The sequence below is a fragment of the Nannobrachium achirus genome (genome assembly GCF_963921795.1).
Source record: "Nannobrachium achirus genome assembly, chromosome: 9".
Taxonomy (NCBI): Eukaryota; Metazoa; Chordata; class Actinopteri; order Myctophiformes; family Myctophidae; genus Nannobrachium; species Nannobrachium achirus.
The window spans coordinates 6,295,652-6,307,154 of NC_137818.1; the positions used below are offsets into that span (position 1 = coordinate 6,295,652).

The 11,503-nt window shown below is 43.2% G+C and overlaps 1 protein-coding gene across 1 annotated transcript; it reads right to left on the reverse strand.

Annotated features, from left to right (window-relative positions):
- Nucleotides 1-224: 224 nt before the first annotated feature.
- On the reverse strand, nt 225-5,814 carry LOC308291290 (uncharacterized protein). Its single transcript, XM_080733273.1, has 2 exons — nt 5,431-5,814; nt 225-983 (listed from the first exon to the last, which is right to left on the reverse strand). Exons 1-2 carry the CDS (start codon nt 5,726-5,728, stop codon nt 250-252), a joined length of 1,032 nt encoding a protein of 343 aa, XP_080589399.1. The 5' UTR covers nt 5,729-5,814; the 3' UTR covers nt 225-249.
- Nucleotides 5,815-11,503: the final 5,689 nt, after the last annotated feature.

The window sequence follows — 11,503 nt, forward strand, 5'->3', positions numbered from 1 at the left end:
AGACCCGCATCTCAAAATATTTAGTTCCAGTGACCACCCAGAAGCAAAATTTGAGTTAAAAGCATTCGCTTTGAAAATACATATAGTCAAAGATTTGCACACATTTTCACGACTTTTTCAAAAATAGCAGATATACAAGCTCGCTGTGAGCTTGTATATCTGCTATTTTTCACTGGTTAAAGCATTCAATAATACTAGGCCTAATGAATCTATGTGCATTCGGACCAAAGTCTTTGCCACAAACTGCAGCTAAGGGTTTTCCACCGCCGCATGAGTCCTCATGTGTCTTTTCAGGTTAGCCTTGTGAATGCAGCCGTGCCCACAAACCGTACACGTAAAGGGCTTCTCCCCCGTATGAGTCAACATGTGTGTTTTGAGACTACTCGACTGACTGAAACCTTTGCTACAAACTTCACAGACAAAGGGCTTCTCCCCCGTATGCGTCCTCATGTGCCTCTGCAGCTTTCCCTTATGGTTAAATACTTTGCCACACACCGTACAACTAAAGCTTTTCTTCCCTCTGTGAATCTGCGCGGAGTGGGTCTCTTCTTGTGATGACTTCGGGTCCTGGGACATCGTGATGCTCAAATGTGTCTTCAGTGTGTTCAAAGGTGACTGATCTACACCGGTCTCCCACTCGTCACTGTTCTCAGCGATGTCATATTCGGAACAGTGTGCAGCGGAGAGGAGCTGGTCATCGGTAGTTGGTTGTGCTGCCGGTACCCAGTACTTGATATAAGCTTGTGTTCTCATGTGTTCTGTTGAGGTGCTGGCTACGGGCTGTCCGTTTTCACCGTCGTCACCTTCGCTTTTCACTGCTAGTAATGTCCGCCTTGGCCGATCAACCTCTTCTGGTCTTTGAAGTGGCTCCTCCACCTGTTCCTCTTTAATGTGTGGAGGCTCTGGTTCCTCCTGGACCAGACTGGAGCTCCTCTCCTCTTCAGGGGAAACCTCCTCTTTACACACGGTGAAGTGTAGGACATCTGGGGAAAAATATAAAATGAAAGCAACAATGAAATATATTGTATATTCGTCTCTTTTCATTAAGAGTTACTTCTGTGTCATTGGCGTGGTAGTTGGAGTATCTTAACACATCCACTGCCCCGTTACTGGTTACCCATGGTAACTGATAGCATACGCACTGCGGCGGCCGCGAGTGAGCAAAAAAAAATCAATTTCCTATGCTGCCTCACGGAACACTACATCCGGGGACTTTGGGCGCCCATTGCATTGTATGCATCCTATTTTTATATATGTATTCAAATATTTCCCTAAATCAGCCACTATATTTTGCGGTGGTGTATCCTTTCAGAAAGACACTGTTTAAGTTGACATTCATCCTTTGGGACGTTTTGTGTAAGGGGGATCTGGCTATAGCTCTCAATGGCAAATTTTGAACTCCAAATGGGTTGTGCACTGAGGTAATTGATTGGGCCATAAAAGTGCCAAGTGCTCGTTAGTGATCTATCTCACCAATGAAAGTGTCAAAAGACCTGTTTGATGCCTGTCATAGAGGGGAGGGGAGAATGTGTTTGCATACGCACACAGACTTGCCTAGTTCTTCTTTATAGGTAAGAACTGTGTATTTCTGTTTGGTACTGTTAAGCTTAGGTGTTTGTATTAGTAAGAGTTCAAGTGCAGGTATAGCCTGAAATGACATTTCGTTTCACTCCATTATTCAGTCTGAACGTGCTTCTATCCACCGCAGTTTCTGGGATGGGTGTTGCCAAAGAGGCAGTCTTCTGCGATTGGTTCACTGCCTGACCAATCACAACAGTAGCAAACAGATGATGTAGTTGTTATTGGTGTTATGTGGCTGGCAAGTGGCTAGCCTGTTGCTTGCTACTTGCTAACCAAAGAAACGGGCATAATAAGAGCGCTACAAACTAGTAATCAAACACAGTAAAACATGTCTGCTACTGATGTTTCATAGCGAGATCGTTACGATCGCATATTACCGCGACGGGCGACGCGATGTTTGTTTGGGAATGTGCGGTACAGTCCGGCTGCAGTGCTGGTTTACATGGAATCGCACATGAGTTCCCCCACCCACACTGATCACAAGCCCCGACGTCATCGAGATGAAGCGACGCTGCCTCGCCGGATGGATTTCCAAGCGCGGAAAACCTCTTCAATGAGAGCACGTCCAGACCTCTGAATCGCCAAAACAATTTTTTAGCAGGTGCCCACACAGGGGTAAACACCCATGTGTTCAACTGTGTCAAGATGCTAGTGGGGCCAGTCTTGCTATACGGATGTGAAACATGGAAAATTAACAAAGGAGACAAAGCAGTTGATTTGTTACCTAAAAGATGCCTACGTTGTAGATTTGTTACCTAAAAGATGCCTAGCCTACGTTGTAGATTTGTTACCTAAAAGATGCCTACGTTGTAGATTTGTTACCTAAAAGATGCCTACGTTGTAGATTTGTTACCTAAAAGATGCCTACGTTGTAGATTTGTTACCTAAAAGATGCCTACGTTGTAGATTTGTTACCTAAAAGATGCCTACGTTGTAGATTTGTTACCTAAAAGATGCCTACGTTGTATACAGTACATTGGTAGGATCTCGTCAGAACTGAAGAGCTGCTAGAAAGAGCTGAGATGAAGCCACTGAGTGAGGAGGTGAAGCTACGTAGATGGAAGATGGGGAAAATCGCACTCTTTTGAACGACCATCATTTCGACCGGAGGGTTAGCGACTCACTCCACGGAGGTTAAGATTAGGGTGAGGGTTAGAGTCGGGTGTCGAAAGGATGACATATAACAGCGACACGCTCCCTGGAAGATGATTGGACACATGCACTATGGCAGGACCACAACAACCACTGCAACATAGCAATGACATACTGTACATGGGCACCAGATGGGAGAAGAAGAAAAGGAAGACCAAAGACCACCTGGAGGCTGTAACCCTATGCTATTTACACAGGGCCAGGGGTATGTGCCTTTAAGTAATTTAGTTGGCAGGCTGCAGAGGTGTATTAAGGGATGCATAACACATTGTGTCCCATTAACTTTACATTACAGGAAAAAAAAGCTAAAAATTAATCTGCTTTAAGTAGCATAAGAGGGGTCCAACTAGGGGGTTTTCATGATGCTGAATCCATTGCAAGCATCTGTTTTGCACGAAAAACATCCGTGGGGCTAAAACGCTCCCCACAAAAGTGTGAAAAGTGATGACTCATCACTTTTCATCACTAAACCAGTCTTGTGGGACAGTTTTTAGCCCAAGGAATGTTTTTTGTGCAAAACAGATGCTTGTAATGGATTCAGCATCATGAAAACCCCCTAGTTTGACCCCTCATATGCTACTTAAAGCAGATTCATTTTTTGCTTTTTTTCCCTGTAATGTAAAGTTAATGGGACAACAAATCTAGCGGCTGATAACACCAATTTAGCTGTGTCTAAGAAAGGGTTATCATACCAAAATATAATCTACAGATATAGAGCTTTTATAAAATGCATGGTAACCTTTGCCACCTTTTTGATACCGTATGGCCCATGGACTAACAGTGATGTGATATTGTGTTGTATACGGATGATACTGAAGATGGAACCCTGGCTGTTCACATGATTTTGTGGAATATATCATATATTTTTGTTTATTAAATCAACAGTTCTCCAGCACGGACTCCTACTTATTTTAGTATAGAAAAAGTTAAGGATTACTCCGAAACGAAGAGGACGGTGGTTATAAGGCATACTGTGGAGAAGGAAAGAAAAGAAGCAGGATGGACATCATGGTCTGAGGTAGGGGTGTGCGATATGACGATAATTATCGTCTCGGCGATACAGCTTTGCCACGATAGGCCATTTCAGAATATCGTTTCTCTCGTGATACAAACAGTCATTTAGAAAAGGCTCTGGAATCTGGATATACAGCGAGTGCACGTTCCATGAGTCGCAGCTCGATTGCTTAATTTATACTTCTATAGTACGGTGGTGTAATTCGCCAAAAAGAACAGATCTACAAGCTATAACGTGTCGCGGCTCAACGTGTCGTATAGCTTGGGGATCTGTCCCCTGCTTTCACGGCCCCTCCCCCGGGCAGCACGCAGACAGGCTACAGAGTGTCTACACTACAGCACTGACTGAGTTGTGTGCAGGAGCTGAGGAGCACCGAGCAGCACGGCACACTGGCCCACGATTTAGTTTCACTTTCACGGGACTTTGTAAAGCAGGGATGCAGCTTGGCCTGCATTCTTTGGAGCATATTTTTCATAATGGATGCATTAAACTAACAGGACGCAAACTACTGTACTTATCCGTCCTGCTATCGCTATCAGCCATCTCACTGCTTGCAAAGCTGTGCTGGAGTCTCCACTCTGGCAGTATTGATGAGATGATTTAGATCACCTTGTAAATCCATGCTTCTGTTTTTATTAACTACAAACAAGTAGCTTTTTGCTGCGATTTGTAAAGTGCTTTGTTTGTTATGTTTTCACCATTGATGCATGCGTGTGTCGTCGCGTCTCGCGGTGAAATCGTAGCGTCTATTTTGCGTCTATTACATAATTGGCTTAGTTATAAAACCATGCCATTGGTGTTAGTAGAAAAGCTAAAAGCTAGGATGATAATGAGTGAGTAATTCTCTAAAAAGAAAGCTTGTATCATAACAAACCTCCTGACTTTGGTTGGTCATAAGGTAATTTGTTTTCCCTGAAGTTTCAATGGTAAGGCATGGGTTGTTGTCAACCTGTGGGTCGAGACCCCCAGAGAGGTCCCGCCAAATTGTTTTGAAAATAGCCGATCTACAAGCTCACAACACTCAAAAAAACATTTTAAGGGAACCCATAAAACATTTCTGGGACCCATTTGAATGACCTGAACCATCATCACACCAACTAGTAAATATTTTGAGGTAAAAAATGATAATTGTTTAATCAAAAATCTGAATGTTATCATTAAAAAATCATAGATTAGGCTATCTATCTTTCTATCTGCAGCATAAAAATGAATAGATTATCTATAGAATATCTGTGTGGGTCTAATAATCATAATAAACCTAAAAACTCGCATAAAACAGTATCGTGATAATATCGTGTATCGTGATACTGCATGAAGCATATCGTGATAATGCTTTTTGCCAGTATCGCCCACCCCTAGTCTGAGGTGAGGACTGCTGTATGTTTGGGGACTGAGAAGGAGGGAGTCCAATACGGCAAAATCCCGATTTGTCCCGCTGTTTAGAATCCCCAGTAGTCATATTAGGGTTAGGGTAGTTCACCAGCATCGGCAGGTTAGCGTTCACCAGCGTTAACATTCACTGGTGATTCAGACTACTGGCCGCTCGACACAACGGCACATCGAAACATCACTACACGCCCGTCCAATTCTGTGTTAAACCTGGTGACCCCTAGGCCAGGTCGTAACAAACAAACACACGTGCACAGGCGCACGTTGAACATAATGTAATCGTGTTTACCAACCTGCAGGGTAAGGATGGATGTCTGTCTCAAAATCAACGTCCGGCAGTTTGTTCTGTCTCTCCAGCAGAGTTTCTAGTGTCTCCATCTCTCTCTGGAAAAGGTTGCAAACGAACTCTGCAGCCGCACTGAGGCGCTCCAACACAAACACTCTGACACTAAGCTTCACACTACAAACATCAACACCACGCTGCTGTTTCTCCAAAACACACAATATCTCCTCTCCCACCGACGTCATGTGTTCATTTATCGACAGCCGTACAGACTCCATTTGACAAATTGTACCTCCTTTAGGAGACATTTTCACCAACTGTAACGTACTTATATAATGTGTAAAGATCAACAATTAGCGGCTTAACGGCTACTGAAAACAAACAACACTTGTGGAGTTGGAGTTTTTTTGAATGCTGTTCCCCCTGGAGAGGTTGTGCTCTGAGAGAGAGAGAGAGAGAGAAAGAGAGAGAGAGAGAGAGAGAGAGAGAGAGAGAGAGAGAGAGAGAGAGAGAGCAAAACAAAGATTAACAATAGCATTGATTGATTGTGTGATTGACAGAGTACAATGAGAAGGAAATGGCTCCTCTTGGTCAAGTTAAAACACGCATTTTTGGGCCTGTTTTATCGCTACCAGGAGGCCGATTTGTTTAAAACACTCCAATTTATTGTTTTGAACCAAACAATAAATACAAAATCTGTCTGGAGCCGCAAAATATATTGAGCCTTATAATAAAGGCAACATGGGCTCTGAAGTGTATATTAGCCAATCAAATTTAATACAAATATAAATGAGCATTCATTGATCATGTGTACTGATTTGTGTGTTTGGGAGTCAAAAAGTGTGTTTTACACGAGTCAGCCTCCTGGTGGCGCTCTAAAAGGCAGATGCAAAAAATGCAAGGCAAACATTTTTCCTTGGTCGCTACTAGACCTAACCCTAAGTTTAACACAGATCACTGCAGTTATAGGTAAATACGCAAATCAACCTGCTAGCGCCACCATGAGATTAATTTGAAGATTTTCAAGTTGCATTTCTTCCTTGGCCTAATGGGAATGTATGTGTAAAATCAAAACAGACCACTGCAAACTTTGGATGTCAATCTTAGCCAATCAGGATGGAATATGAAAAATCTGAGAGACACGTTTTATTTAATGACTAATGCGATACTGTATCAATTTGCATGACATTTGGACACAATATGTCAGGACTCGGAGTAGCCTGCTGTCAAAGAATGTGTTTTGCAAAAAAGATCTGCCCCCTGGTGGCGCTGCAACAGGCCGATGTGACATATTTGGGGCAGAGGTTCTGCTCTGGCACCGGGAGCGTGTCGCTGTAACTACATGTCATCTTTTCAACACCCGACTCTAACCCTCACCCTAAACCTAACCTCCGTGGGGTGAGTCGCTAACCCTCCGGTCAAAATGATGGTCGTTCGTGATTTTTTTCAGGGAGTGTGCGTGCAAAGTTTCACTGCCATACCATCGTGCCAACGGTGCTGGAGATTAGCCGTTCACTGATGGACACACGGATGGAAAAGGATGGAAAGACGGGATGGGCTGCTATAAACAGTCTCGGCCATGCCTTTCGGCCTGGCGGAGACAATAACCACTTTTCTCTGTCTGTCTGTCTGTCTTTCTGTCTGTCTGTCTGTCTGTGGAGATAGCTTATTCTGATAGCCGTCAGCTAGCTAACATAACATCAGCTCGTGATACATAATTCATAACATAAGTACAATACACATCCAAACAATGCTCTGCCTGCCAATCTATCTATCAGACGTTAGTGTGTCACCAGGCAACAAAACAACATTTAGCAAGCTAGCTCGCTGAAAGCCTGGTGAGGCGAGGTTATAGCTCGCTAGCTAGGGAGGAGAGATGCCCATAAGTCCAACATCCCATTACTCCTCACTGTACGTGGCTACGCGTGCGGTTAGTCTAATGTGGAGTACTGGAGTAGCATTATGCTATAAACAATGAAAGCAGTCTAATAGTGACTATTTTTAGACATACGGCAGACAGACATCCATCATCCGCACAGTTTAAACATTACACTGACTCACCTCTGGTTCGACTACATTTCCCAGGAGTTTAATTAGAATATATCACAGCATTTAATCATGTTCCCTCTCCTTGTCCTACTTCTGCTGCTGCTCACTTCAAACAAAGTCTCAGAGCACACAGAGCAGTGCCAGTGACTGTTGCCACACTTTGCGAGAGAAATAAGCAACCAGGTCTAGGAACACGAGCCTTGCAAGTGGCAGTAAAATGTGGAATATTATGGGATATTTTTTTAGACATAATAGAGAATCACTGGTTTAAAAATAACAATTGCATTTGGAAGCAATCCAATTACATTTAAAGGAGCTTTATTGGCATGAGAAAACATTTACATTGCCAAATAGTAGGGAGAATTAAGTGAAAAATCGTTAAGCGGCGGATAAAAGCATGACATTTGATACAGAGGTCCCTTGGGTCATCCAAACACATCCTAGAAGGGGTGCCCAAAAAAGTCCTAGCATCCTACAAGGCTTGCCCAAATATGTTTTAAACAGGAAGTGGGTTTTTGTCTACTATTAGTGGCCATCTAATAGTAGAGTCTCAAACTGAAGTTCTGTGACTATCCTCTGGGAAGGATGGTTTGATGATTGATTTGACCTCTATGGACCCTTTATAAAAGATTTAGCCCCCATGTCCCTCGCAAAAAAAAAATCATTTTTTGCTGAGGGCCAAATTCAAAATGGCGCCCGGCGCCATCTCTAAAAATGAACTTTTGGGAGTCATGTAGTCATTTTCATACAAGTCTACTATGAGAATTCCAAATCTGACACCATTTTAATCATAAGACCTTGTTTAATTAGCATAATGCATGTTTAAGTAGCATATATTATGCATATGTAACAACGCAAAGCCAACACGTGGTCATTTTCTGTTCTGTGTTATTCCAAGTACCTATTTTCATAAATTGTATTATTATTCATGCTCATCTGACCACTACGGAAGCAGTAAATATGCCAATAAAGTGCTCTTTGTTCATGTAATAAGCTAGTATGTCCATATTTTCTTTTTCTGTATATCGATTATTATGACTTCTAGACCACATATTTGGAAATAATTAAACCTCGGTTCGAAGTGGAGCTGTGAATCTGAGCAGCTATACCGTGTGTGTGTGTGTGTGTGTGTGTGTCTAGGCTTTTGGATATTCTTTTGATGTCTTTTGAGTCAGTCAACAGTTTAACTTTTTAACTTTTGTCCATAACTCACTTCCTGTTTTTTTTTTGGGCACCCCTTCTAGGATGTTTTAGGATATTCCAAGGGACATGTGTGCCAAATCTTATGCTTATAAATGCATTATAACCCTAAGATGTCAAAGTATTCCCGTTTTGGTGCCCAAATTTCCTGGTGCCCACTCTCCCAAGGCCTGGTGTACACTCTGTGTGACATTGTGCCAAATGTCATGCTTGCATCACAAAGTGAACGTTTGCCATTAATCTGCTGTGATATAGCCCCAAAAAGATGTCATCAAACTTTCGTCCCACACCTCTCTCTGGCAACATTTTCCAAGATAACAAACAAGAGAACCTAGCATGATAGGTAAACATTACATATATGTTTAAAGTACAAATGGGTCTACAGGGTGTAATAGGTTTGACTTTGTTAATATATACACACAACTAACCAGAACACGACTCTGGTTCTGCAGTTTTTACTTAACACGTTGCAGTCCGAAATAGAATGGGGGTTGGTAGATTAGCCGTGAAATTTCTATTATTGTATTGTGATCTGAGACATAATATTATGTTTATAAACATGACCCCGCAGCCCCTCCATCTTGAACAGCGCCGCTGTTTTTTCTTTTTTTTTTCCCCCCAGGCCAGTAACTCACCATGATTTTCTCGATCTCCGTTGGGATAGAATGGGGGTTTTGGCCGATCGTCGATGTCCCCGTGCGTTTCGCGTGCGCGATCCTTTCACGTAAATGTCCCCGCAAATAGTCCATGTGTGACTGAAGAACAGACCTGAAAAGTTTCGCTAGCATAGCCCCAAGCATGGCTGCAGGAGGAGCTCGAGTGTGTAGACAGTAAACGGATGGGTGGAAGGTGCCTTGGAGAAGGAGAGGCGCTGACGTCACCTCTGCTTCATGCACGGTCTGCATGAGCCATCAGTGCACGAGTGGTGACTAGGGAAGGTTAGACGATCGCCGATTTTCGGATCAAAAGCTTTTATTCCGGTTTTAAAGACAAAGTCCGGGAATGTGCGACGTGGCTGAGAGTCCCTGGGGGGATGTGCGATATAGTACGGTTTTAACATTAAGGGGCTCCCCTTGGCTTAGAAGGTGTTAAGAGTAAAAAAAAAAAAAAATGGTTGAATAACTTTGTCCAAAAACTCCCATTTTTATTCTGTGATAGAGGATGTCTGAGGACTACATATATGGTAGAAATGTGGTGACGCTACCTTCCGGTGTTACATGAAAACGAGCCTGTTGCACTTTTGTCCCCATTCTCCCCTAAATACCATTTAGGCCTATTTTGCATTTTGCAACAGTTTTTCTGATGATATCTTCTGCACAATACTGTGTTCTGTCTGTGAAATTTAAACAAGCAAAAGGCTTTTTGTGGGTGTATCCTTTAGTTGACCTTGTAGCCTACCAGTATAGTGAACTGTACTCATGAAACTGTAGCTCGGGCGCCCTAGCGAAATCATTAGAGCATGCCCTGGGCTACATCTGGGCTTTTAGACTGATTAGCATGAAATTACCATTTTATGTAGGCCTACCTATAAGGGCCCTTGACTATAATAAAAGACAAACACATTTTATTTTCTCTGTGATAATTTAATCAAACATTCATCATACAGAAAAAAGAAAAAATGGAAAAAAAAAGATCTGTAATTTTAATGTGTTGCTGTGATATGACAACCCCACACACACACACACACACACACACACACACACACACACACACACACACACACACACACACACACACACACACACACACACACACACACACACACACGTTGTGTGGACCGCTAAAAACAGATTTTGATCCGTTCTAGGTGGGAACCACTAGCAGAAGAAGCGGCGTTGCTTTGTTTAGTTTCCCCAATCCCTATTAAAATGCTAGAGTAGCCTAGTGTAGTCTTGCCAGTCGCTACGAGTTGGACTAAAAGATGCACCAAACAAAATTTCCAAAAGCAAAACTACGCCGCATCAAGGAGTTTATTAGGTAGGCCCTAAAAGTGCAGGGGAATATTTTGCGTTAAAACTGATTCCGGTTTGATAGTTCCGGCCAAAGCGTAGTCCGTCTAGGACAGGGGTCAGCAACCCGCGGCTTTAGAGCCGCATGCGGCTCTTTAGCGCCACCCTAGTGGCTCCCTGGAGCTTTTTCAAAAATGTGTGAAAATGGAAAAAGATGGGGGGAAAAAATGTATTTTTTGTTTTAACGATTTTTTTATCGTCACTGTCGGGCAGAAACCTTGTATCTTCAAGTTTCAAATGTGTATGTTTTTTTTCCGCAAAGTAAAGCCCTGCTTCATCATACAAGACTGACGCACAAAAGTAGTGAAAACAGCAGATCTACAAGCACACAACGCCTCGCGGTGCAAGGCGTTGTGTGCTTGTAGATCGGCTGTTTTCGCTAGTTTAGTGATTTTTTGAGCGGTGGTCACACCGTCTCCATAGCGTGGCCGCGTGTGTATCCGTGTGTGTCTGTCTGTCTGTCTGTCTGTAGCCTGAAGTACTTTTTTTGACCACACATGTTAAGGGAGGGGCGCTGTTGTTCAGGCCACTGAGGCCAGGCACACTCGCACGCACGCACGCACGCGCGCGCGCACGCACGCACGCACGCACGCACGCACGCACGCACGCACGCACGCACGCACGCACGCACGCACGCACGCACGCACGCACGCACACACGCAGCCTCCACCGCTCAGTTCACACGAGTGTGATTTTTTCTTTTATTTAAATGATAAATATAAAACGAAGTTTTGGACATACAAGGTTTCCACCCGACAATGATGATATATAATGCTTTTATAATTTTTTGCGGCTCCAGACAGATTTTTTTTTTTTTTTCCAATA